Source organism: Oculina patagonica, chromosome 3 (assembly GCF_052425735.1).
Source record: "Oculina patagonica isolate OP01 chromosome 3, crgOcupat, whole genome shotgun sequence".
Lineage (NCBI taxonomy): Eukaryota > Metazoa > Cnidaria > Anthozoa > Scleractinia > Oculinidae > Oculina > Oculina patagonica.
This window is the reverse complement of record NC_135760.1, coordinates 829,122-855,953: the sequence shown is the minus strand read 5'-3', so window position 1 is coordinate 855,953 and position 26,832 is coordinate 829,122. Positions and strand designations below refer to the sequence as shown.

At 38.0% G+C, this 26,832-nt stretch overlaps 1 protein-coding gene across 1 annotated transcript; it reads right to left on the bottom strand.

Annotated features, from left to right (window-relative positions):
- Window positions 1–2,935: 2,935 nt before the first annotated feature.
- On the bottom strand, window positions 2,936–24,246 carry LOC144646026 (uncharacterized). Its single transcript, XM_078505547.1, has 7 exons — window positions 24,167–24,246; window positions 21,111–21,317; window positions 19,328–19,445; window positions 7,683–7,874; window positions 7,106–7,258; window positions 4,142–4,315; window positions 2,936–3,192 (listed from the first exon to the last, which is right to left on the bottom strand). Exons 2-7 carry the CDS (start codon window positions 21,303–21,305, stop codon window positions 3,023–3,025), a joined length of 1,002 nt encoding a protein of 333 aa, XP_078361673.1. The 5' UTR covers window positions 21,306–21,317; window positions 24,167–24,246; the 3' UTR covers window positions 2,936–3,022.
- Between the last annotated feature and the right edge of the window lie 2,586 nt (window positions 24,247–26,832).

Sequence of the window (26,832 nt, the reverse complement as noted above, 5' to 3'; positions counted from 1 at the left end):
CTTCCTCTTAAAATTCCTTTCACAAAGTTCACATATATATAGCTAATTGCATGACCACTATAAACACATATTTAATTTTTACATTCATTTTCACCAGCAAAAATCTAAGAGATCTATCACAGCATGAACGCTTTACGCTACCTTTACATTTTTTTAAAGCTGACCTTTAAGCCATTTCCGTAAATCTCCATTTTCATGCTGTGATAAGCTTATTAGCTCCAAGTCGCCTTTTGACCTCTCTTTATTATTTCCCATGTTTTTCCGCTATGTTACATTTCATGCGTCTTCGTTTACCTCACTCTTTTCCTACCTTTCTTTATCTACTTCTTTTTAGCCGGAAAAGATTTTAAAAACCTCAGCTGACGTTTCAGAGGAACCTCAAAATCAAACTCGGATACTCGGTGTGTGAGAATGTGAGATAATTCCTTTACGTCATCTTGCAATAAGTCAGTACTTCACAAGTTTTCCCTCTGTGTAACCCAAGTAGATTAATTTGCGGTTGATTTTTAAACTTGACGCATGTTTGCAAAGATCTTTCAGTTTGTCTTTATATTAGCATGTGACGCTTTATTTAATGACCTCACGCAACGACCCCAAACGTAAGTCCGTTTAAAAAACGCCTTTAAGCGTTTTTTTTTTTCTTTTTTCTCCCAGGGCTTTATTTTCAAAAATTAACTACGGTGACGAACATGACAAGACAACGCATATTGGAGAAAAACTTGAACTTTTAACACTTAACGTTAAGATGACCTAAAAATAAGAGTGCCTACGATTTTACTGGTTGTTGCAAAACATTAATTGCAAACATCTCTTCCTCTTTAGATCCCTTACGCATATTTTCCATACTGATATGATTCATTTCATAAATTTAATTTTTTTGCCAGAAAAAATCTAAACTCAAGTAGCCTTATGACTTCCCTTGTTATTTCCTGTTTAAGCCCCGGAGGGCCGAACTTACATTCGTATACCGGGAGGCTCCGCCCAGAGGCCCAAATTCTTATCCTTTTATATATTAGTTTCGAAAGAAAAGGTTACCCTTTCATTTAACTACCATGGAAAGCAGGGTACCTCTCTCATACCTACGTTGGAAATACTGCATCCGTTTTATTAACTTTTTTCTTGAGTAACCACAGTCAGGTAACCGTAACGTTACTCTGTTCAAGATTTTTTTGAAAGGCACTGTTAAATAACATTTTCTTCTACTCTTTCCTATTCTTCAACTCGTAAAATTCACACCTTTTTTACGCCTACATCCCGATAAAGGTACCCCTGTTGGGCGGGGCCTCAATAATCAACTATCATGTATACGAATTACCAGGAGGATAATGGGCTCCTGGAATTACCTATAGTAAATCTATTTTTGTAATAATATAGAGTTAGAATGATAGTTTCCCGTTTTATTTACGGTACTTTTTCTTACGTCTTATTTTTCCTCAATCTTCCTGTCTTTTTTAAATTTATCTGTTTTTAGCCGGAAAAAAAGTTTTAGAACGTAACGTTTCGGAACATCATACTCGAACATGCTTGGTGTGAGCTAATTATTATTATATTTAGTAGCTCTAGTGGAATTTGCGGTAAATTATTAAACTTGGCGCACGTTGGCGTTCCAGTTTGCATTTACGTTTGTTCCATGGTAATCTTGTAAACACCCCGGGAAACACCCTGACCTCTAATTATTGACGTCACACAATGCTCCATGCAATGCCTGAGTCCCTAAAAACTTCAATGTGCGCTCTTTTTCTTTTCTCGGATTTTTGTTTTGTTTTGTTTGTTTGTATGTTTCAGGTTCTCTTTACTGCTTACTACGTAAATCTCTTTCACCTATCCATTTCATACATTCATTCTCACCAGGAAAAAGCTTAGCTGGTTCTTAGCTTAGCCACAATAAGCCATATGAACTCTCTTATTTTTATTATGTAAAAAAATCATAACAGTGTTAGTTTCAAGGGCGTTTCGGCTGCTTTTTCATGCTTCTTCGTTCAGTTCCTCATCCCCTCCTTGTCTTTATACACCGCCCCTTTTCAGCCGGAAACGTTTTAACCAAATTACGTTTAAGAGGTACTTGAAGTGAATCAACTGCCCTCGGATAGGCGTGTGATCCAAATCATATTACACTATAACTGAATTAAAAAGTTGCATTTCCTTTCGTAACTCTGACAGAATTTACGTTTGCATCTGACTCTGGAACAGGGTATAAAAATCATTCTTAATTTTGACTTTTGGAACAGGGTCGATTTTTTTCCCATTATCCTGGTTAAACACGATCGAGTTTAGCTATGAAACTCCGCTCCCCTCATTGCTTTATCTCCAAGCCACAGACGAAGTTGTGATATACGCTTTTGTTTTTGTATCTATCTACATATATTTCAATTGAGGATATTGTCTGGAACAAGGTACCTATTTTGCAATGTTTTTCTGGAACGGGGTCGCAAATTCAGCTTTTTTTTCTCTGGAACAGGTCCAGAGTCTCACAGACTCAGCGGCACGCCCCCGTAGTAACTTTTAGGGAGTACACCCCCCACGTTCCTGCGAATTTCGCAGGAACGTGGCTATCTTTGTGTCCGATTGCAAGGCATTGCGGTAAAATGTACAGCCGCCATCTTTTGTCCGTACGGTGGATTCGGCAAGCAACGCCCAATAAAACAAGTACTTTGTCTGTTAGTTAGCCCAGCTGTGGGTTGGACTATAAATTAAAATAGCAAACTTAGGAACAAGTTAACGAAAACAAAACGCTGGCTTGCACGTCACATGTATTTATTTCGAAGTCTAAACACACGTGCATGTAGTGGTTTACAGTTACTTTAAGTCGTAGATAACTTAAACGATATATTTTTCTGTCTATAAACACTCCTTAATCTACGATTCCCGTCAGCATATATATTTGACAATCACACAAGGAACTGAGTAGGTATAATAAGCTAACAACAAATCTATATTTTGTGGTTGTTATGCCAGTTACGTTTATTATCCCTTAATTTAACGTTATTACAAGTTATTATATGTTTGTTTTCCCTTAATAATACTATGCATTGTTGACAAGCTGGACAATGTCGTTGTAATCTTTGACCATGTGGTCAACGGCATTTTTCATGGCCTGTGCAACGTCCCTCTCCGGGTTCGCTTCCTCTAAATTAATGGCGTCTTTAACAGCCTGACTCTCTGTTTCCACCACGCCTCGCAAGGTGAAAAGAGCTGTAAAAAAGGATAATTATTTCAAGCTAGACTGGAAATAAATGATTTTATGTATCTCGCGACTTAATCCTCTTCCAACTTCCGGTCGGGGGAACTTCCTGCCATCTGGCATGGAACTACAGGAGTTCTTACATGAAGGTGAGGCGAGCCAACAGTCTTTTATCATATTAGGGGTATCAAATAGTCTTTGCAAGCATTTGCGAGCGAGCACAGCTTTTTTCTTTGCGAGCACGAGCATTGACAAAAATTAGCCTTGCGAGCAACGAGTACTTTTCAAAAAGCTACCTCTCTAAAAACCGAGCATGCGAGCATTTGTAAAAATGTGCGAGCACGAGCAAATGAACACTCACTAAAATTTTGCGAGCATTCCGAGTAAAAGCTTAATTTTGCGAGCACTGCGACATTTTAAGGGACCATTCATGACCCTCATATTCGTACATGGTGGGGTCGATTTTCCTCTCCCTCCACACCCTGTTTTTTCTATTATACTAAGCATCAGGTGGGTTCTCCCCCACCTTTGCTGGGATATTACTTTCAATAATTGTTATGAAATACAACGGCCACACCTGTGGCTAAACTAGCCCGACGTGGGAATGTTTTGCTTTTGTCCCAACAATCAGAGCTGTCAGCCAAAGTAAAACACACATAAGTCTGTGTCCGAGCCAAGTAGCCCATACAGCCGCAGCTTATCCCGGTTTCCGTTACATTAAGCGACTAGGAGTATTGCTACTCCCCCCTGGATGGGATGCTAGTCCATCGCAGGGTTACCCCCCAGCAGTAAATTCGCCAGTATCAATTTATACACTTGGGTGGAGAGAGGCACTGTGAGAGTTAAGTGTCTTGCCCAAGAACACAACACAGCCTCTGTCATTGTCGGTAATTAAGTTACCATGAAAATAAGCTAAAATAAGAGTTAACTAGAATTAATGCGGGTTTTGCATATTCTTACCATTGAGACCTGGATTGGTTGTCTGGACGGCGTACACAGCAATCAAAAGGTCATGCACATCGATGATGGCTTTATTGACAGACTTCATGGCCTCGCTGTCGTAATAAGCCACAAGAGCTTTTGCAGCTTGGATAGCAAGTTCCTCTATCTGCTTTTTGTTGGGTTCCAAAAAATCTGAAATACGAGGAGAGTATGAATGAAGTATACAGGTAACTCGAAAAATATTGTCGGAAAAAAGCACAAATGTGTACACGACAAGACCGAAAGCAGGTCTGGGTATTCACTTGAATATTCCTCTCAAGAGGCCTTTTTCTCTAGCTTTACTCTTACTGTCGCATGTCTTTGAGTTTTGAAACTTCTTTTAAAATTCAGCGTGGCTATAAAAAATACCTTGTTTCCACATGTCTGAAGAGAAAGAAAATGTTGCGTTTGCATGTACCGTCTGTACTGTCGTGAATTGTAATAAACGTCGTGAATTGTAATACCTGTCGTAAATTGTAATAACAGTTGTCGTGATTTGTAATAGCTGTCGTAAATTGTAATAACAGTTGTCGTAAATTGTAATAATGAACCTATCGCAAATTGTAATAACATGCTGTCGTAATTTGTAATACCCTGAGCTGTCGTAAATTGTAATAGCACATTGCCGTGTTTTGTAATAACCAGTATTATCATATTTTATTTTGCCATTAAACTCTGGAAATCTGTTAATCTATTAATTGCAAGCATTTCACAGCGAAGGGAGTCAGTTAGAGTTTCCGGCACTTTTTAATTTTAATTTTTAAAAAATGTGCATTAGAGAGATTTCATTTAACCCGTGAAACACTATCTACCAGTCAGCGTCTAATGGTCAATAATAAACAACAGAAAAAAATTGAATAAGTGTCTAATAGTATCAGAAAGTGTAATAACTATTTCACGGGTTTAGTGAAATCACTCTATTATGATTAAAGGGACTATGTCACAGAAATGACCATCAAATAATAATTTGGGGAAATATAATAATAACCCCATAAAACAGTGAAGGAACATTTCAATAACACAGCAAATACAAAAGAAGGTACGGATGGCCAAAAGTGATAAAGATTGAATCGGATTGCAATATTGGTTTTTGAAATATTGTTGGGCTAAACAGTTTTCAAAGTTAGTCTCATTTGCTTGTAACTTTAAATTATAACGCCCGGGAGACAAATTCGGTTGCAATGAAGCTACGGTTTTGTCATTTGAATGCGTAGGAGTAACTGCTTTGCAAACGTAAAAGTTTCATAGCAAGTATTTGGCAAAACTTTAAAAATAAACTTAACTCAGCCGTGACACAGTCCCTTTAAAGAGTGAAAGAAACCAAAGAAAGATAAAAAAGTTGAAATAAGACCCATTATCCACCTTAAAAAAATAAAGATCAATGACTTGTTAGGGACCGACTAGAGAAATCACAATGAAAACTCACGTTTCCCTTTGTGTGCTTTGCTGCAAATTTGTTCCGGTGAGAAGATTAATAATGTTTGGCCTGCGAACAGGCTCTCCGATCGAGGATGGGGCGAAAAGGCACTTGCCTCGTCTAAATTTTTACCCAAAATTAAAAACAACATATTTTCTGTTGGGACAAAAAATCGCCAGTTGAACAAAATTGAGTTTTCTCAAGAAATACATCATGAAAAATGTCGCTAAAAGAGATTCATAGCTTCTAGATTTCAAATTTTCTGGAGGACATGCCCCTAAAACCCACTAGTAAGATCTTGCCTCGTCTATGGCAAAGTTCTGGTTACGGACCTGCATTTTATAGAATTATTACAAAACACGGCAATGTGCTATTACAATTTACGACAGCTCAGAGTATTACAAATTACGGCAGTATGTTATTACAATTTGCGATAGGTGCGTTATTACAATTTACGACAACTGTTATTACAATTTACGACGGCTATTACAATTCACGATAACTGTAATTACAATTTACGACAGGTATTACAATTCACGACGTTATTACAATTCACGACAGTACAACCGTCGCCATCTTATTAGTATTTAGCACGTGCAGTAGCTTTCTACTTCTACCCATACTACCTTTTGGTCTTGTCGCGTGAACTTTTTTTTTTTTCGACAACCTTTCTCGAATTAGCTGTATAGAGCGTCTTCACATGCAGTAGCTCAGGGCGGGACTTCCATACGAAACAGACAGGGAAGTTCATCGGGAATTTTGAATTAAACCTCTACAACAGATCGATCTGGGCGTGGCTTAAGATTCCCCCCCCCCCCCCTCTCTAAAAGATACCAAAATGTTTCTATTTGTCCTCACGTACAACCCTAAACGAGACCTTGACAGCTAAAGATACTGAGCACTAGCTGATTTCGAACACTGTTGTTTGAAAAGGAACTACAGTAGTACAATGGGTCCTTTGCAGCTAACGATCACATGGTACAAAATAACGTCTTGTTGAAGGGCAAGCAACGCACTGGGACATCCAAAACAAAGCGGCTTCAATAAGTCATGCTCGACTTTCCTTTCTTTTAGATTGTTGTAAATAAGCTAGGGACTGGAGCCGATTTTGACCCGCGAGGTCTGAGTCGAGTCTCGTGATTGACAGTTAAAAACGCGCGCAAGGAAGGAATCGAAGAGAACGGAAAAGAGTCGAAATTATCTCTTAAAATAACATTGTCATATCTCGGAATCTATCAAGGATTCAAAATAAAGAGTATGGATCGATAAAACATAGATTTCCCAGTGTGCTTACTTGCCTTCCAGCAAGATGTTATTTTGTACCATGTGATCGTTAGCTGCAAAGGGCCCATTTGACTGTTTTTTTTTGCAATTTGCATGCACTCATCTCGCAAATTGTTTAATATCGATTATTGAAATTGCACATTAGTAATGATTTTTTTTTCGTTTTCTTTCAAGATGGAAAGCTCATGTTATAGGAAAGCATCCCCTGTTGAAATTAAATATTTTTGTTTTTGTTAACGTACCAACTTGCGGTACTTTGCCCTCAATAAGTGCCTTTATCTTCATTTCCATGTTGTTCATCAAGTCCTTAAATCCGCCCAAGGCCGTCACCACCGCTTTTTGCATGGACTCCTTCACCTCGTTATCAACTTTTTTTATTGCATCGCTTACAGCTTCTAGCTCAGGAAAAAAAATGACAACGTCAAAGACTTTTCTCTTTCATGTTTTAGGATATCATTTACAGTGTAAGCGACTCTCAAGTCACTTTCATACGTTTTTAACACGAAAAAACATTTTTCAATCTTATGCTGTTTCGATCAGCTATTGTATTTTCTAGCCTGTTATTACTAAATCTGTATGTTTACACCGTGCACTTAGTCTGTCTGTGCGGATTGTGTGTTCTTGTGTGTTTGTAAGAAGTATCTGGCCCTATAAGATTAATACGCTGTTATTAAGGATGGCCAAAGAATGTGTGCTACAGAATGGGCACCAGTTTAATCCACATAACCTTCTTGACAGAAATTGCGGTACCAAATCATGCATTTGGCATTTACCCGTAATCCGTAAAGCACCAGATTACAGCACAGACTTTTTTCTTACCGCGTGTAGACCTCTTGGATATCACCTTTTCTAAAACATATTTTGCGGCCTCACTGACGTTATCTGGGGACGAGTTGAGTGCAATCAATGCGTTAAACAGCGCATCACGAATCTCTTTACTCCCGTCCTTGACTGCTTGTACGGCATCAGAAGTGGCTTTACTTGCAAGGTCGTGGAAGCTGGAGAGATCACCTTTAAAAAGGAACATTGATAAAGAAACTTGCAACTATTCGCTAGTTTATTTACTACAAAACTTGATGAATTCGACATTGCTGATCCTAGCAGTATGCAGGACGCGTGTCACATATCAACCTAGTAAAATGGCCCAGCTCACAACGAGTCTCTCGTAGCTCAGTTGGTTAGAGCGCCCAACCGGTATCTGGGAGGCCATGGGTTCGATTCCCATCGGGGACTCAGCATTTTTCTTTGTCCCATGCTCGTGTCATGTAGAACATCTTATCTTTATTATTTATTACCGAGCTTAAAAAAAAAAAAAAAAAAAAAAAAAAAAAATTACCATCTTTATTATTTATTCGCCAGTTGTTTACCAAGAGCCTGGGAAAGAGAGTACTCTGTGGGGAAATGGGTGTGTCCTTTGTGTTCTTGAAACTCGTATCATAAAGTTTATAAACGTTGAGTGTTTTTTAATAACACCTCTCCTGTGTATCTCAAAACCCTAGCCTTAAAGGAGCTATGTCAGGGTAATGGCTTCTACTTAGGTGATCTGTCGAAAGAAAATTGACCAGGCTTTTGAATTTTTGGTCTAACTGAGTAGAACAGTGCTAGCGAACCGGAAGCGGACTGTCGATGTTCAGTGAACGAGCGCTAACAAGATCCTCAGAAAGAAAAATAATCTTAATAAAGTATTATTTCGTTTGTCTCACGACGTAGTCACGTGTGATGGAGATCGCAACGTTTCGACTGCATACTGCTAGTCTTCATCAGGCGATAAGGTCGACTGGTTGTGCGTTAGCTTATAAAGCACACGGCTGCGCTGTGATTGGTTGTTGAAAACCCAAACATAACGAGGATGGTTTCGACTGACGAAGATTCTGACGAATTACGAGTGACAAACTTGAAAAAAATTTTCAAGATGCGTTGTCCGTGACGTAGCTCCTTTAAGCCGAACCCAGGCTGTATGACTTTCCCTACCCTACCCTACTACAATCTTGGACAAAACTGTTGAAACACTTAACAAATTTCCACCTTTTTAGCCAACGGAGTTCAGTTTTGCTACCCCCCTTCCCCCCATTTCAATGTTGGTAATGCTTTAGTGTTTTTAAAACAAAGCCTGTGGAGCCGCAAACCACAAGAAACAACATTGAGTAGGGGGAAGGGGGATAAGATATTTTAACCCGCTTGCAAGTCGAGTCATTTGCGAAAAATGCGTGAAATGCGTATGTGTCAACAAGTTTTGTCCAAGATTGTGTAAACGGCTTTTTCATGAATTTTGAGGAATTGCGATATTTCGGTGAGCTAAGGACCCATATATAATTAAAACTCTTCCAGTTGCTTTTGTAAAAATAATTTACGTCTCCAAAATATTGGTCACTTAAATTTTACAGGGAAAAAAGAGACTTCTCAGGTCAATGGCGCACGCATGTTCTTTCCTAGGGCGGTCGAATATGCTACTATGAGTAGGGCAAGCGCTTTTGAAGACCATTGGACGTGTTCTAGTCATTTAAAAAGTATTTAACCAAAGAATCCAGTTCCAAATTATATAGAGAGGACATTTTGCAATAATAGATCATTTAAAAATAGCCAGGTATTAGGGGTCACGTTCCAATATCCCGCGCTAACCCGCAGGATCTTAACACTAAATCCCGCAATTTTCGAAATGTTGTTTCTCCCCTTGAATTTAGAATTCAATAGATGATTTTTTGCGACAGTCGATTAACTTTGAATGCTAAACATAAAGGAAGCAAAAAACTACGGTTAACAAAGGTTTTCAACGGTTAACGGCAAGTCTTTTGTAAAGAATAGAAGATGTCAAGGTATCTTTTATTAATAGCTGTTAACCGGTGTTAACCGTGTGTTAACCGTTCAAATCACTAAAAATGTTCTTGTTAATCGTTCAGAATCACAGTGTTTACGCTAATTCAAAGTTGTAGCAGACAACTAAGGGTAACTTGTGCGAATTGAGAGAGAAAAGTCCTATTTAGTACACAGAAACAGTCGTTAGCAATAGTCTGTTATTAACTGCCTGTTTGTCACGCCGCGTCCATTTTGTCACGCTTGAGACGTTGTGGCGTGACGCCATTGCTTTTCACGTAATCCCACTCATAAAACGCCTGTAGCTTAATGCATTTTCGTTCTTTTCCTATGGAATTGTAAATACGTTACGTTTTGGCTTGTTTTCTGTACTGAACGTTTCTTTTTATGACTTCATTTGTGTGAATTGTACTCAGGTCGTTTGAATGTACACAGTGTATCGACTATTAGCGTTACAAATTGTTCTAATTACCATCAATGACGCACATAAAAACCAAACTTTGTATTTTATCTGAAGTTTGAAAATGTAGACATTTGATGGAAACTTGAATCAGCCCTTCAATAAAGCCATTTCCTATTCAAATCCTTGAAAAGACTCTGACTGAGTAGAATCAGTGAAAGTTCTGTTGACTCGATTGGTAACGAGCCTCCGAAAACCCTTGTAATTGATGATTCCATGGATTAATTAAAGCCTGTCGTGGCAACGAGCAGTTGGTGGTAAAGAACTCGAAGGGTACAAAAAGATGAAGGCGTTTTATAGCAGAACTTTAAAGCGTTTTCTACTTATTAGCCAAAATATCGTTTACACAATCTTGGACAAAACTGTTGAAACACTTAACAAATTTCCACCTTTTTAGCCAACGGAGTTCAGTTTTGCTACCCCCCTTCCCCCCCATTTCAATGTTGGTAATGCTTTAGTGTTTTTAAAACAAAGCCTGTGGAGCCGCAAACCACAAGAAACAACATTGAGTAGGGGGAAGGGGGATAAGATATTTTAACCCGCTTGCAAGTCGAGTCATTTGCGAAAAATGCGTGAAATGCGTATGTGTCAACAAGTTTTGTCCAAGATTGTGTAAACGGCTTTTTCATGAATTTTGAGGAATTGCGATATTTCGGTGAGCTAAGGACCCATATATAATTAAAACTCTTCCAGTTGCTTTTGTAAAAATAATTTACGTCTCCAAAATATTGGTCACTTAAATTTTACAGGGAAAAAAGAGACTTCTCAGGTCAATGGCGCACGCATGTTCTTTCCTAGGGCGGTCGAATATGCTACTATGAGTAGGGCAAGCGCTTTTGAAGACTATTGGACGTGTTCTAGTCATTTAAAAAGTATTTAACCAAAGAATCCAGTTCCAAATTATATAGAGAGGACATTTTGCAATAATAGATCATTTAAAAATAGCCAGGTATTAGGGGTCACGTTCCAATATCCCGCGCTAACCCGCAGGATCTTAACACTAAATCCCGCAATTTTCGAAATGTTGTTTCTCCCCTTGAATTTAGAATTCAATAGATGATTTTTTGCGACAGTCGATTAACTTTGAATGCTAAACATAAAGGAAGCAAAAAACTACGGTTAACAAAGGTTTTCAACGGTTAACGGCAAGTCTTTTGTAAAGAATAGAAGATGTCAAGGTATCTTTTATTAATAGCTGTTAACCGGTGTTAACCGTGTGTTAACCGTTCAAATCACTAAAAATGTTCTTGTTAATCGTTCAGAATCACAGTGTTTACGCTAATTCAAAGTTGTAGCAGACAACTAAGGGTAACTTGTGCGAATTGAGAGAGAAAAGTCCTATTTAGTACACAGAAACAGTCGTTAGCAATAGTCTGTTATTAACTGCCTGTTTGTCACGCCGCGTCCATTTTGTCACGCTTGAGACGTTGTGGCGTGACGCCATTGCTTTTCACGTAATCCCACTCATAAAACGCCTGTAGCTTAATGCATTTTCGTTCTTTTCCTATGGAATTGTAAATACGTTACGTTTTGGCTTGTTTTCTGTACTGAACGTTTCTTTTTATGACTTCATTTGTGTGAATTGTACTCAGGTCGTTTGAATGTACACAGTGTATCGACTATTAGCGTTACAAATTGTTCTAATTACCATCAATGACGCACATAAAAACCAAACTTTGTATTTTATCTGAAGTTTGAAAATGTAGACATTTGATGGAAACTTGAATCAGCCCTTCAATAAAGCCATTTCCTATTCAAATCCTTGAAAAGACTCTGACTGAGTAGAATCAGTGAAAGTTCTGTTGACTCGATTGGTAACGAGCCTCCGAAAACCCTTGTAATTGATGATTCCATGGATTAATTAAAGCCTGTCGTGGCAACGAGCAGTTGGTGGTAAAGAACTCGAAGGGTACAAAAAGATGAAGGCGTTTTATAGCAGAACTTTAAAGCGTTTTCTACTTATTAGCCAAAATATCGTTTACACAATCTTGGACAAAACTGTTGAAACACTTAACAAATTTCCACCTTTTTAGCCAACGGAGTTCAGTTTTGCTACCCCCCTTCCCCCCATTTCAATGTTGGTAATGCTTTAGTGTTTTTAAAACAAAGCCTGTGGAGCCGCAAACCACAAGAAACAACATTGAGTAGGGGGAAGGGGGATAAGATATTTTAACCCGCTTGCAAGTCGAGTCATTTGCGAAAAATGCGTGAAATGCGTATGTGTCAACAAGTTTTGTCCAAGATTGTGTAAACGGCTTTTTCATGAATTTTGAGGAATTGCGATATTTCGGTGAGCTAAGGACCCATATATAATTAAAACTCTTCCAGTTGCTTTTGTAAAAATAATTTACGTCTCCAAAATATTGGTCACTTAAATTTTACAGGGAAAAAAGAGACTTCTCAGGTCAATGGCGCACGCATGTTCTTTCCTAGGGCGGTCGAATATGCTACTATGAGTAGGGCAAGCGCTTTTGAAGACCATTGGACGTGTTCTAGTCATTTAAAAAGTATTTAACCAAAGAATCCAGTTCCAAATTATATAGAGAGGACATTTTGCAATAATAGATCATTTAAAAATAGCCAGGTATTAGGGGTCACGTTCCAATATCCCGCGCTAACCCGCAGGATCTTAACACTAAATCCCGCAATTTTCGAAATGTTGTTTCTCCCCTTGAATTTAGAATTCAATAGATGATTTTTTGCGACAGTCGATTAACTTTGAATGCTAAACATAAAGGAAGCAAAAAACTACGGTTAACAAAGGTTTTCAACGGTTAACGGCAAGTCTTTTGTAAAGAATAGAAGATGTCAAGGTATCTTTTATTAATAGCTGTTAACCGGTGTTAACCGTGTGTTAACCGTTCAAATCACTAAAAATGTTCTTGTTAATCGTTCAGAATCACAGTGTTTACGCTAATTCAAAGTTGTAGCAGACAACTAAGGGTAACTTGTGCGAATTGAGAGAGAAAAGTCCTATTTAGTACACAGAAACAGTCGTTAGCAATAGTCTGTTATTAACTGCCTGTTTGTCACGCCGCGTCCATTTTGTCACGCTTGAGACGTTGTGGCGTGACGCCATTGCTTTTCACGTAATCCCACTCATAAAACGCCTGTAGCTTAATGCATTTTCGTTCTTTTCCTATGGAATTGTAAATACGTTACGTTTTGGCTTGTTTTCTGTACTGAACGTTTCTTTTTATGACTTCATTTGTGTGAATTGTACTCAGGTCGTTTGAATGTACACAGTGTATCGACTATTAGCGTTACAAATTGTTCTAATTACCATCAATGACGCACATAAAAACCAAACTTTGTATTTTATCTGAAGTTTGAAAATGTAGACATTTGATGGAAACTTGAATCAGCCCTTCAATAAAGCCATTTCCTATTCAAATCCTTGAAAAGACTCTGACTGAGTAGAATCAGTGAAAGTTCTGTTGACTCGATTGGTAACGAGCCTCCGAAAACCCTTGTAATTGATGATTCCATGGATTAATTAAAGCCTGTCGTGGCAACGAGCAGTTGGTGGTAAAGAACTCGAAGGGTACAAAAAGATGAAGGCGTTTTATAGCAGAACTTTAAAGCGTTTTCTACTTATTAGCCAAAATATCGTTTACACAATCTTGGACAAAACTGTTGAAACACTTAACAAATTTCCACCTTTTTAGCCAACGGAGTTCAGTTTTGCTACCCCCCTTCCCCCCATTTCAATGTTGGTAATGCTTTAGTGTTTTTAAAACAAAGCCTGTGGAGCCGCAAACCACAAGAAACAACATTGAGTAGGGGGAAGGGGGATAAGATATTTTAACCCGCTTGCAAGTCGAGTCATTTGCGAAAAATGCGTGAAATGCGTATGTGTCAACAAGTTTTGTCCAAGATTGTGTAAACGGCTTTTTCATGAATTTTGAGGAATTGCGATATTTCGGTGAGCTAAGGACCCATATATAATTAAAACTCTTCCAGTTGCTTTTGTAAAAATAATTTACGTCTCCAAAATATTGGTCACTTAAATTTTACAGGGAAAAAAGAGACTTCTCAGGTCAATGGCGCACGCATGTTCTTTCCTAGGGCGGTCGAATATGCTACTATGAGTAGGGCAAGCGCTTTTGAAGACCATTGGACGTGTTCTAGTCATTTAAAAAGTATTTAACCAAAGAATCCAGTTCCAAATTATATAGAGAGGACATTTTGCAATAATAGATCATTTAAAAATAGCCAGGTATTAGGGGTCACGTTCCAATATCCCGCGCTAACCCGCAGGATCTTAACACTAAATCCCGCAATTTTCGAAATGTTGTTTCTCCCCTTGAATTTAGAATTCAATAGATGATTTTTTGCGACAGTCGATTAACTTTGAATGCTAAACATAAAGGAAGCAAAAACTACGGTTAACAAAGGTTTTCAACGGTTAACGGCAAGTCTTTTGTAAAGAATAGAAGATGTCAAGGTATCTTTTATTAATAGCTGTTAACCGGTGTTAACCGTGTGTTAACCGTTCAAATCACTAAAAATGTTCTTGTTAATCGTTCAGAATCACAGTGTTTACGCTAATTCAAAGTTGTAGCAGACAACTAAGGGTAACTTGTGCGAATTGAGAGAGAAAAGTCCTATTTAGTACACAGAAACAGTCGTTAGCAATAGTCTGTTATTAACTGCCTGTTTGTCACGCCGCGTCCATTTTGTCACGCTTGAGACGTTGTGGCGTGACGCCATTGCTTTTCACGTAATCCCACTCATAAAACGCCTGTAGCTTAATGCATTTTCGTTCTTTTCCTATGGAATTGTAAATACGTTACGTTTTGGCTTGTTTTCTGTACTGAACGTTTCTTTTTATGACTTCATTTGTGTGAATTGTACTCAGGTCGTTTGAATGTACACAGTGTATCGACTATTAGCGTTACAAATTGTTCTAATTACCATCAATGACGCACATAAAAACCAAACTTTGTATTTTATCTGAAGTTTGAAAATGTAGACATTTGATGGAAACTTGAATCAGCCCTTCAATAAAGCCATTTCCTATTCAAATCCTTGAAAAGACTCTGACTGAGTAGAATCAGTGAAAGTTCTGTTGACTCGATTGGTAACGAGCCTCCGAAAACCCTTGTAATTGATGATTCCATGGATTAATTAAAGCCTGTCGTGGCAACGAGCAGTTGGTGGTAAAGAACTCGAAGGGTACAAAAAGATGAAGGCGTTTTATAGCAGAACTTTAAAGCGTTTTCTACTTATTAGCCAAAATATCGTTTACACAATCTTGGACAAAACTGTTGAAACACTTAACAAATTTCCACCTTTTTAGCCAACGGAGTTCAGTTTTGCTACCCCCCTTCCCCCCATTTCAATGTTGGTAATGCTTTAGTGTTTTTAAAACAAAGCCTGTGGAGCCGCAAACCACAAGAAACAACATTGAGTAGGGGGAAGGGGGATAAGATATTTTAACCCGCTTGCAAGTCGAGTCATTTGCGAAAAATGCGTGAAATGCGTATGTGTCAACAAGTTTTGTCCAAGATTGTGTAAACGGCTTTTTCATGAATTTTGAGGAATTGCGATATTTCGGTGAGCTAAGGACCCATATATAATTAAAACTCTTCCAGTTGCTTTTGTAAAAATAATTTACGTCTCCAAAATATTGGTCACTTAAATTTTACAGGGAAAAAAGAGACTTCTCAGGTCAATGGCGCACGCATGTTCTTTCCTAGGGCGGTCGAATATGCTACTATGAGTAGGGCAAGCGCTTTTGAAGACCATTGGACGTGTTCTAGTCATTTAAAAAGTATTTAACCAAAGAATCCAGTTCCAAATTATATAGAGAGGACATTTTGCAATAATAGATCATTTAAAAATAGCCAGGTATTAGGGGTCACGTTCCAATATCCCGCGCTAACCCGCAGGATCTTAACACTAAATCCCGCAATTTTCGAAATGTTGTTTCTCCCCTTGAATTTAGAATTCAATAGATGATTTTTTGCGACAGTCGATTAACTTTGAATGCTAAACATAAAGGAAGCAAAAAACTACGGTTAACAAAGGTTTTCAACGGTTAACGGCAAGTCTTTTGTAAAGAATAGAAGATGTCAAGGTATCTTTTATTAATAGCTGTTAACCGGTGTTAACCGTGTGTTAACCGTTCAAATCACTAAAAATGTTCTTGTTAATCGTTCAGAATCACAGTGTTTACGCTAATTCAAAGTTGTAGCAGACAACTAAGGGTAACTTGTGCGAATTGAGAGAGAAAAGTCCTATTTAGTACACAGAAACAGTCGTTAGCAATAGTCTGTTATTAACTGCCTGTTTGTCACGCCGCGTCCATTTTGTCACGCTTGAGACGTTGTGGCGTGACGCCATTGCTTTTCACGTAATCCCACTCATAAAACGCCTGTAGCTTAATGCATTTTCGTTCTTTTCCTATGGAATTGTAAATACGTTACGTTTTGGCTTGTTTTCTGTACTGAACGTTTCTTTTTATGACTTCATTTGTGTGAATTGTACTCAGGTCGTTTGAATGTACACAGTGTATCGACTATTAGCGTTACAAATTGTTCTAATTACCATCAATGACGCACATAAAAACCAAACTTTGTATTTTATCTGAAGTTTGAAAATGTAGACATTTGATGGAAACTTGAATCAGCCCTTCAATAAAGCCATTTCCTATTCAAATCCTTGAAAAGACTCTGACTGAGTAGAATCAGTGAAAGTTCTGTTGACTCGATTGGTAACGAGCCTCCAAAAACCCTTGTAATTGATGATTCCATGGATTAATTAAAGCCTGTCGTGGCAACGAGCAGTTGGTGGTAAAGAACTCGAAGGGTACAAAAAGATGAAGGCGTTTTATAGCAGAACTTTAAAGCGTTTTCTACTTATTAGCCAAAATATCGTTTACACAATCTTGGACAAAACTGTTGAAACACTTAACAAATTTCCACCTTTTTAGCCAACGGAGTTCAGTTTTGCTACCCCCCTTCCCCCCATTTCAATGTTGGTAATGCTTTAGTGTTTTTAAAACAAAGCCTGTGGAGCCGCAAACCACAAGAAACAACATTGAGTAGGGGGAAGGGGGATAAGATATTTTAACCCGCTTGCAAGTCGAGTCATTTGCGAAAAATGCGTGAAATGCGTATGTGTCAACAAGTTTTGTCCAAGATTGTGTAAACGGCTTTTTCATGAATTTTGAGGAATTGCGATATTTCGGTGAGCTAAGGACCCATATATAATTAAAACTCTTCCAGTTGCTTTTGTAAAAATAATTTACGTCTCCAAAATATTGGTCACTTAAATTTTACAGGGAAAAAAGAGACTTCTCAGGTCAATGGCGCACGCATGTTCTTTCCTAGGGCGGTCGAATATGCTACTATGAGTAGGGCAAGCGCTTTTGAAGACCATTGGACGTGTTCTAGTCATTTAAAAAGTATTTAACCAAAGAATCCAGTTCCAAATTATATAGAGAGGACATTTTGCAATAATAGATCATTTAAAAATAGCCAGGTATTAGGGGTCACGTTCCAATATCCCGCGCTAACCCGCAGGATCTTAACACTAAATCCCGCAATTTTCGAAATGTTGTTTCTCCCCTTGAATTTAGAATTCAATAGATGATTTTTTGCGACAGTCGATTAACTTTGAATGCTAAACATAAAGGAAGCAAAAAACTACGGTTAACAAAGGTTTTCAACGGTTAACGGCAAGTCTTTTGTAAAGAATAGAAGATGTCAAGGTATCTTTTATTAATAGCTGTTAACCGGTGTTAACCGTGTGTTAACCGTTCAAATCACTAAAAATGTTCTTGTTAATCGTTCAGAATCACAGTGTTTACGCTAATTCAAAGTTGTAGCAGACAACTAAGGGTAACTTGTGCGAATTGAGAGAGAAAAGTCCTATTTAGTACACAGAAACAGTCGTTAGCAATAGTCTGTTATTAACTGCCTGTTTGTCACGCCGCGTCCATTTTGTCACGCTTGAGACGTTGTGGCGTGACGCCATTGCTTTTCACGTAATCCCACTCATAAAACGCCTGTAGCTTAATGCATTTTCGTTCTTTTCCTATGGAATTGTAAATACGTTACGTTTTGGCTTGTTTTCTGTACTGAACGTTTCTTTTTATGACTTCATTTGTGTGAATTGTACTCAGGTCGTTTGAATGTACACAGTGTATCGACTATTAGCGTTACAAATTGTTCTAATTACCATCAATGACGCACATAAAAACCAAACTTTGTATTTTATCTGAAGTTTGAAAATGTAGACATTTGATGGAAACTTGAATCAGCCCTTCAATAAAGCCATTTCCTATTCAAATCCTTGAAAAGACTCTGACTGAGTAGAATCAGTGAAAGTTCTGTTGACTCGATTGGTAACGAGCCTCCGAAAACCCTTGTAATTGATGATTCCATGGATTAATTAAAGCCTGTCGTGGCAACGAGCAGTTGGTGGTAAAGAACTCGAAGGGTACAAAAAGATGAAGGCGTTTTATAGCAGAACTTTAAAGCGTTTTCTACTTATTAGCCAAAATATCGTTTACACAATCTTGGACAAAACTGTTGAAACACTTAACAAATTTCCACCTTTTTAGCCAACGGAGTTCAGTTTTGCTACCCCCCTTCCCCCCATTTCAATGTTGGTAATGCTTTAGTGTTTTTAAAACAAAGCCTGTGGAGCCGCAAACCACAAGAAACAACATTGAGTAGGGGGAAGGGGGATAAGATATTTTAACCCGCTTGCAAGTCGAGTCATTTGCGAAAAATGCGTGAAATGCGTATGTGTCAACAAGTTTTGTCCAAGATTGTAGGTCTGACTCTTCAAAGATCCTGAAAACTAAGTCCATTTCGAAATGAAGCGGTGCATTGATATCGTTTATCAAATTCAATAAATTTTACACTTCTTCCTCTCTGTTTAGTTCTAAGACGTAATTGAAAGTAAGACCCATGCTTTCAAGATATAACTGATATAGTATAAAGCATATAAGGTCTTGTAAGATCCTTTTTAGAAAATGATCATGACGCCCTTTTCATGCCTTTTCAGACCAGAACGTTAATAACAAAATAACAAACGTCCAGACCAAGACAAATTCAAAAACATATCCACAGGGGCAGCACATAATTTTTATGTATTCCTAGCGACCACAACAGAAACAGATTGAAGGCAAAAAATATAGTTGAAGGCAAACTTTATGTTCCTTCAACACTTATTTTACCTTGAATGTCGTGTTCCTGGTGCTCCAAATACTTTGGCAATTGTTCTTTCAGCTTCTTGGTTCCCTCTCCCATAATAGCTGTGGCTTTCTCGATTGATTCTGTTGCACTTTTACTTATCTAGGGAAACAAAAAGCAAATATCAGTATATGGAGTGTTACTCTTGCTTGATCAACTTGAATACAGGCCACTTTCATTTGTGCCAGACCGTCGATGTCTTTTGCAGTTTTGAGACAAATTTTAGCCTCTCTATGTTTTTCGTCTCATTTGTTTTTTGCAAATTGATATCTTCGATTTTTTAAGCTCATCTTCGTTTTACGGGTTGAAACTGCGCGACAATGTAGTCAGTGTAATTAACAGCCAAATGAATATCTCACTTTAGCAACATAAAAAATAGTTGCATAAATAACAACAATTGCTGAAACAATAACAAGGAAAAATTTACAATTGTTTGGATTTGTTGCCGACGTTGTTCTGTTTGTTCAGTTTATGATGTTATTAATGACATTTATTTTATTTTCAAGTTACTTTGTACGGCCCCACAAGCTCGAAGCATAAATCTCGTTTTCTTTCCGCGGTAATCGTTGCGTCTTTGATTTCTTCGAGAATACCCAAAGAGGGGCTCATATTTTCGTGGCTACAGGCAACTCAAAAAAAATTCGCACCATTTTTGGGGCATTTCTATGTTTTCATGACGATCGGTGTACGTGTCGCTGCATTCGTTCAATTTCTGTGGAACCTTGCTGTTTATAGAAAATACCTGTTGTCGATGGTAAGTAGCTTACAACAGAAGTCTAGCTTCACGTGCTCAACACATCTCGACAAATTTTACACTGATGACGTAGCTCTACAGAGATCCATGTAGGGCTGTCTACAAGTTGCTTGGCAACTTTTTGACAACTTTTAATATTTCGACCAACTTTTTTCCCTTGAAACTTTTTCTTTCCGAGCAACTTGTTGCATTTTGAGCAATTTCTAGACCGAAGATCTCCGAAGATTGTCCGGCTTTGTCCGAAATCCATACGAACGTTTCCGAGGATTAACGAAGTTTGCCGAATATTTTCGTGGAACATTCAACGACGTTTTGACTTTAGTCAGCAAACATTTTCACGATTTTTCTCAGTGAATTGTTGACTTAAAATGTTGTTTAGACACTTCTGTTGCACTGAAATTGCATGAAACTGCTTAGAAATCTTACCTTCAAAGGGATATAAGCTTATATTTTGAGCAATTTTCTTGATAAAAGGCTGCGTTTTGGATTTTTTGGGGAAACTTTCCAGCAACTTTTTTTAATCAAAAGCAACTTTTTTTGATTTTTGGAGCAACTTTCCAGCGCCTTTTTGAATAATTTCGAGCAATAATAATAATAATAATAATAATCATTTATATAGCGCTATTTAGCTAATCCTTCATAGCGCTTTACAATCACTATGCTAAAATATAAAAAATATATAAAATACCTAACTAAATTAATCTATTGAGCTAAAATATCTATACATGCAGAGAGTGAAGTTTTAAAAGTTAAAAATTTAAAAACTAAAAATATCATGATTATTTAACTGGACTTAAAGTAAACGTGTATAAGAAATAAAAATTAAATGTCATAGGCTTCTTTAAGCAACCTGCATAGAAAGCCCAAGATGCATATAGTCTCTCTGATTGGTTGTTGCTTGATTTAAAATTTTCGCGGGCAAGAATTGAAGCGACCAATCCGAGACACTGCATGCAGATTGACGGACAAACAGAAGAACCCTTGACATGTGCTGACTATTCTGTCTGTCTTACCTTGACGTCAATATCAACGACAGCATGGCGTACGCTTCTCACTGCTGACCGAATCTTTCCGCAGACTGCAGGGTCAATAGACACAGCTTCTAACTGTTCTTCACAAGTTAGAGATCTGCGCAGGACTGTTGATGTAGCTGGCACCAGGCTTCCGGCGGTAAGAGCCAGAAGGAGAAAACACGCGAGGTCGGACATGGCTGGCTTGTTCTGTAATACACAAAGCAATTCAAACAAAAAAATAATAATAAAATAATTAGCATTGTATAGGAAGCACAAAATAAAAGGGGTTTTAAAGCTTAATATTGTGTGTAGACTGCATGCAGTCTGTTTTCCTCTCGAAATATCAGTAAGGGTGCGTTTCTTTGGGAAAAATCCAAATCCGGATTCTTGATCCAAAAACGGATTTTGCGTTTCTTTACCTATATCCGAAAATGGATTAATCTTGGATCAATGATCTGAAGAATCCACACTCGGAGTGGATACATCAGATCATATCTGAATCCGGATTTTTAGGATTCATGATCCGTGCGTTTCTTTGGGAAAGGATTCGAAAAAAGTACCTTGGCCCAGCGGTCTTTGCTGTGAAAATGCAGGTTCGCTCTTTGTAAACATTGTCATACGGTACGTTTTCAGGCGGTTATTTCGATCAAAATATGAAAATATTTCATGTTAAAAGGAAACGGTTGCTCCATAGGTATGAAGTGTCATTTTAAACTTGATACAGGTTTTCTAGAACAGCCACCGTGTGCCTACGGAAGTTGTATCCTTTTGAAATTGTCACGAGCGCAGTTTGCATTGATCATTTCGCAAACATTCTTCGCTCTCTGATGCTTTCTCGCCACACTGTGCTTGAGGCTAAAGAAGAATTATTTCGACGTGTGATTTTTGTAAAAGATTTTGTATGCTGAAATTATTTTATCTAGGATACATTCGACGAAAAATAAATTTGTGCTGATATTTTTTGTTCTGTGCGAAATGTGTTTACGGGGTTGTCATGGCAAAAAATCCATTTTCGGATTCTTCGTTTCTTTGGGAGCAAAGTATCCATGTGATCTGAGATCAATGATCCAATTTTGGATTTTCCCAAAGAAACGCACCCTAAGAGAGTGCGAGGCTTTGGCGTGGGTTTCAGACGCGCGAGGAGTGATTGGGGCATGATCTGACAAGAGTGAGCACGTGATAGATCGATTGAGCATTCTCGTCCCCATAGCCCTTTCGTTCCTCTTAGCCGGCTGGGCCTTGGCACGAGAAAACGAAGGGTTCTGGGGACAGAGAATTTCCAGTCCTTGATTCTAGGACTTTCGGTCTTCATGTATCAGTCTGTGTATGCAGTTATGACGTTTCAAAAGAATGTATGAGAGAGTCGTTTCGTTTTCGACTTCCGTTTAGGAATTCTTTGTTCCAAACAGCCAATCAAAAATATTCGAGTTAATTCAAAAATCCTATGTCCCCAGAGCCCTTCGTTTTCTCGTGCCAAGCCGGCTAAGAGAAACGAAAGGGTTATGGGGATGAGAATGTCGATTGAGGAAAAAAAATTCTCGTCTCGCCTCAAGCCCCTTCTCATCCATTCTGCCAGTTCAAATAACACCGCGCGCTCCTCGGACCCTAAGAGAAAAGACGGTCTTTATACATTTCAAATTCTTACAACCGCTTACCGTCTTCATTACTGGCTACAAAGCTAGTGGTAATTCTCTCGTGTTTTATTGACACAGTTGTGTACATTAATAATGTTCGAGAAAATATTACATTTTACTAAAGATGAGAAAATTGGCTATGTTCAGTGTGAAAATAAACGTGGTGATGTTTGACGTGCACACCGCCTTCGTAAAGTTGGTGATAACAGAACTTTCAAAATCAAGCTTACGCCCTGAAATCAAACTCTAGAATCGTACCCCTGATTTTTGTTGGAATGTATTAAACCTGATGACGGAAGTCCATGAACGAAGCTAGTCTATTTTGCTATTCAGAGCCTCGACGCAGAAGGTTTTCAGTCTTTCTTCGTTTCAGTTTCAGGAGAACGACTGACCGAAATATTCACTAGTTTCAATAGCGATTTGAAAATGACATTTTAACTGAAAGAATACAATATATATTTTTTAATTGATAACAGCTTGAAACCAACTTAAAAAATCTATTTTTTTATAGTCTGGGTCTGGAGAAACATTTTTTACTGACGGAAATGTATATTATTTTAAATTGGAGAGATATTGACCTATCTAAACGTTACTTATATTGAAACTGATTTCGATTCTCGGTAGTCTTTGTCACAGGCAGCCGCAGCGTAGAGCTAGGGTGTTTTTTACAATGCTCTAAGGACGAGTATAGCCATTTTTGAGGTTCTATCATAGGGGTCGCACATTTCGCAGAAGTCGACTGTCATATTTTTTTTTTTTCCTAGAACGCAGAAGACCTAAAAACCGAACCACCCTAATTTAGGGGTGTCGAATGGTAAATGCGAGACTTTGCGAGACGGCGAGATTGATATCTTTTCTACTAATAAGATTGATATCTTTTCGAGATTGATACCTTTTCTACTAATAAGTTTTCTTTTCTGCGAGCCTGAGACATTTTTAGCCTTGCAAAAGAAATCGAGACTCCGAGAAAGCGTCAAAGAAAAATTTGAGACGACGAGACCCCTAAAATTTGGCAAAAATTTTGCGAGACACGCAGTTTTTGAAGGACTATTCACCAACCCTTAATTTCTTGACCGTAAACCGCCAGCTAAGTAGGAATGAACCTGCAAACCAACACTCAAAATTGGCTTAAACCGCCAAACCACCAAAGTATAATAGACCCACATTCTTTTCTTGTAAAGAGTGGAAATTTCATTTAACCACAATCAACGCACGGTCGATTTTCACATTTCAGTAGTGATATCGTACCTAAGTAGGTAGACTTGCTTACAAGTCGAGATAGCTCACAGGGTGCGAAGAGAGCACACAGAGCGCGGAGCGCAAAAGCGAACGCGAACAAAACTGTCCTGGCCTTGTATATAATAATGCATTACCCTACAGTAAGTTAGTATATAATAAATACCCGAAAAAAAAAACGTTCACCTGATTTCTCTGAAGATTTTTGCGAGACGGCGTCTTCGTGTGTGCTTTGAGCTTAACTTGGACTCCGGAGTTTGTGGGTGAAAATGTATATTAACTACGCATGTAGCGATCCACCAAAACAGCTAAGCAAATAACAAGAAACTCAATGTTCACAGCTGAGCAATTAAATTAAACTATTACAAATTAATCTTCATAGTTAATTAAGATAGGTTGGTATTGTATAGTCCGGCGGCTTAGCTCGAAATTTTAGTTGAATTGTGCACTTTTTGATACAAGCATGAAACTTGGCACAATGAAAGTGGTCACCAACAGAGATTTTTCCGATATAGTGCCAAGTCCGAAAACCACCGGTTACCATGGAAACCGTGATTTATTAAAATCAATGAAATTTCGTGAAATATTCGTTTGTCTGTCAACTTTATTGATCTCAAAATTTACAAAAATAATAAAAAAAAGGAAAGGGCCAAAAAGGAATTGCGCGAATGGGAAATGTAGCAGAGGCTTTTTCGGGGATTTAGCTATATGGCTGAGCGGGAAGTGCCCTGCCACCTTCCGGGATCTTTTATATCAAGTGGACCAAAACAACATCAAGGAACATGGCGTTTAATGGCGATCTTGACTCACTCGCTTACAGGCAGAACTCAAAGTTATCACAAAAAGGACAATTGTCATAAACGAGTTGTAGCCAATAGCATTTCGACAACTCAGTTTGACTTAGGTAAGCTATACAAATATATAGAAAATTCTGAGGATATTACTTTTCACGCCCTTAAAACCTGGAGCTCATTTCTTATTCGAAGGCTTTGTTCTAAGAGCAGGTGTAAAACACCTATACACTAGCTTTACGATAACAGAAGATCGGTTGTTTCAAAATCTACCTTTTTACCGAAAAACGTTCCGTAACAGAAAATAATGTTAAACATGCGAGGCGCAACCCTAAAAACTAGTAAGAATGGCGATAAAAATATTAAATGTTTAAAAAAAAATCCAATAAATCTAATTAATTACTTATAGTTAAAAATTATGGTTAAAAATCTAACTGATTACTTTTAGCTGTAGTTAGAAAACAAGATGCAGATAATATAATTAAGTCACCAAAAATTAAGAGCGGTGGCAAGGGCAGTTACGTAAGAGGAACTAGGTGCAAGGCATGTCATTATCACAGGTAGTGTGCAGTAAAATAAGTGGCGCGCAGAAAATATTTAAATAAACTAAGGCTAGAAAATTTGTCGTGAGGGGCGAGATTACAGATAGTGTTCCAAGGGTTTACAATTTTATTGAAAAAAGAAGCTGTTTGCGGTTTTACAGTAAGCAGGTTTTATGCGTGACAAAGTGTATCCAGAAATACAGTTATAGAGAAATAAAAGATCTCTCAGTTCCCTGTCATATGTTAGTGGTTGCAAGTGAAGAGTCAGCAGTCGTTGTTTGTAGGACATCTCGCCGATTCTAGTTCTTAGTATCCAGCGAGTGGCGCGCCTCTTGACTCTGTCTAGGATCGTTCTGAAATTGATACTAGCAGGAGCAGCGGGTTTATAAACAAATACTATTATGTCAGGTAGTGATACCAAGTCGCACGTACAAAATTTAGAATGAAATGCTGTAATTTAGACTGTTCACAGCCCTATATTTTCCTATTTTTCTTCTGTTAGCGAACGGTTCACCGATCGCGAGAGACCTGGACGCTAGCGCAAAACGAAAGACGCAAGGGGGCAGAGGTCGCCAGGGCGGGGAACGAAAAATCTTTTCCCACGCAATAATTTCCAACTAAATTACTGGTATAAAAAAGATGGTAAAAAATAACAATTGTAAGCCTAATTTAAAGCATTCATATCTGTATTTATAAATAAAATTCTACAATAAAAGGTTTATAAAAGTAAAGAAGAAGTACTTCGTGGGGGAGGGGCCTCTTGGCTGAAAATTTCATTGCTGTTTACTAGCTGAAAATGAGAAATTGGCGTTGGCACTATATCAAGAATTGATTAGTATGCAAATGCTTGTAATCCTGCAAAGTTTTGTGCTTGTATCAAAAATCGCACAATTCAGGAGCTAAGCCGCCGGACTACAATTTTGAATTTGACGGCATAAGTATAGAACGTTAACGCAACCTCGATCATAAAAAATCATCTTGATCGCAACGTACATTATTTCAAATTTATTGAATCAAGCAATAGTAATAACGATATATACCGCACAGCCCGAAAACGAAGAAATCGTGTTGCATGTCCCCGAAGTACATAATATAAAACATAATTTCACCATCTGGTGTGAAATCAGAAAAACGCGATCTTCTGTAGGACGTCCTTCTTTGCCATTTGTCGACTACAGCAGAGGTTGTAAAAGCTTGTTTTGTGTTTCATATCGTTTTAGATAATTTCAGTACCATATAAATAAGTTATTTTCACACGTGCCTTAATTAAAAAGGAAAATGCACCAAAGGCTTTTTTCGGATTTTTTTTAACGAAGTCTGTTGAGTTCAAATCGGAGAGTATTTTGATAAGTCCATAACTAGTTGAAGTAGAAATCAGCTTTCATTGCCGTCCGACCAGCTTATATCATAACAGCTTACAACAAACAGTTTCTCACAAAGGTATCCAAAATTCGCTCTTTTTGTTCAGTTAAAGCCGTATGTTACCAAGCAACGGCTGCCTGCCGAAAAACCGTGGGCT

What these genes read in the sequence shown, in the direction of transcription:
- LOC144646026 (XM_078505547.1), bottom strand. Translation starts at nt 21,305, where the DNA reads ATGTCCGACCTCGCGTGTTTTCTCCTTCTGGCTCTTACCGCCGGAAGC. An exon ending in TCGTTGATATTGACGTCAAG is followed by an intron (nt 19,446 to 21,110) that starts GTAAGACAGACA and finishes TTGTTTCCCTAG; the next exon opens with ATAAGTAAAAGTGCAACAGA. An exon ending in AACCAATCCAGGTCTCAATG is followed by an intron (nt 3,193 to 4,141) that starts GTAAGAATATGC and finishes CCTTTTTTACAG; the next exon opens with CTCTTTTCACCTTGCGAGGC.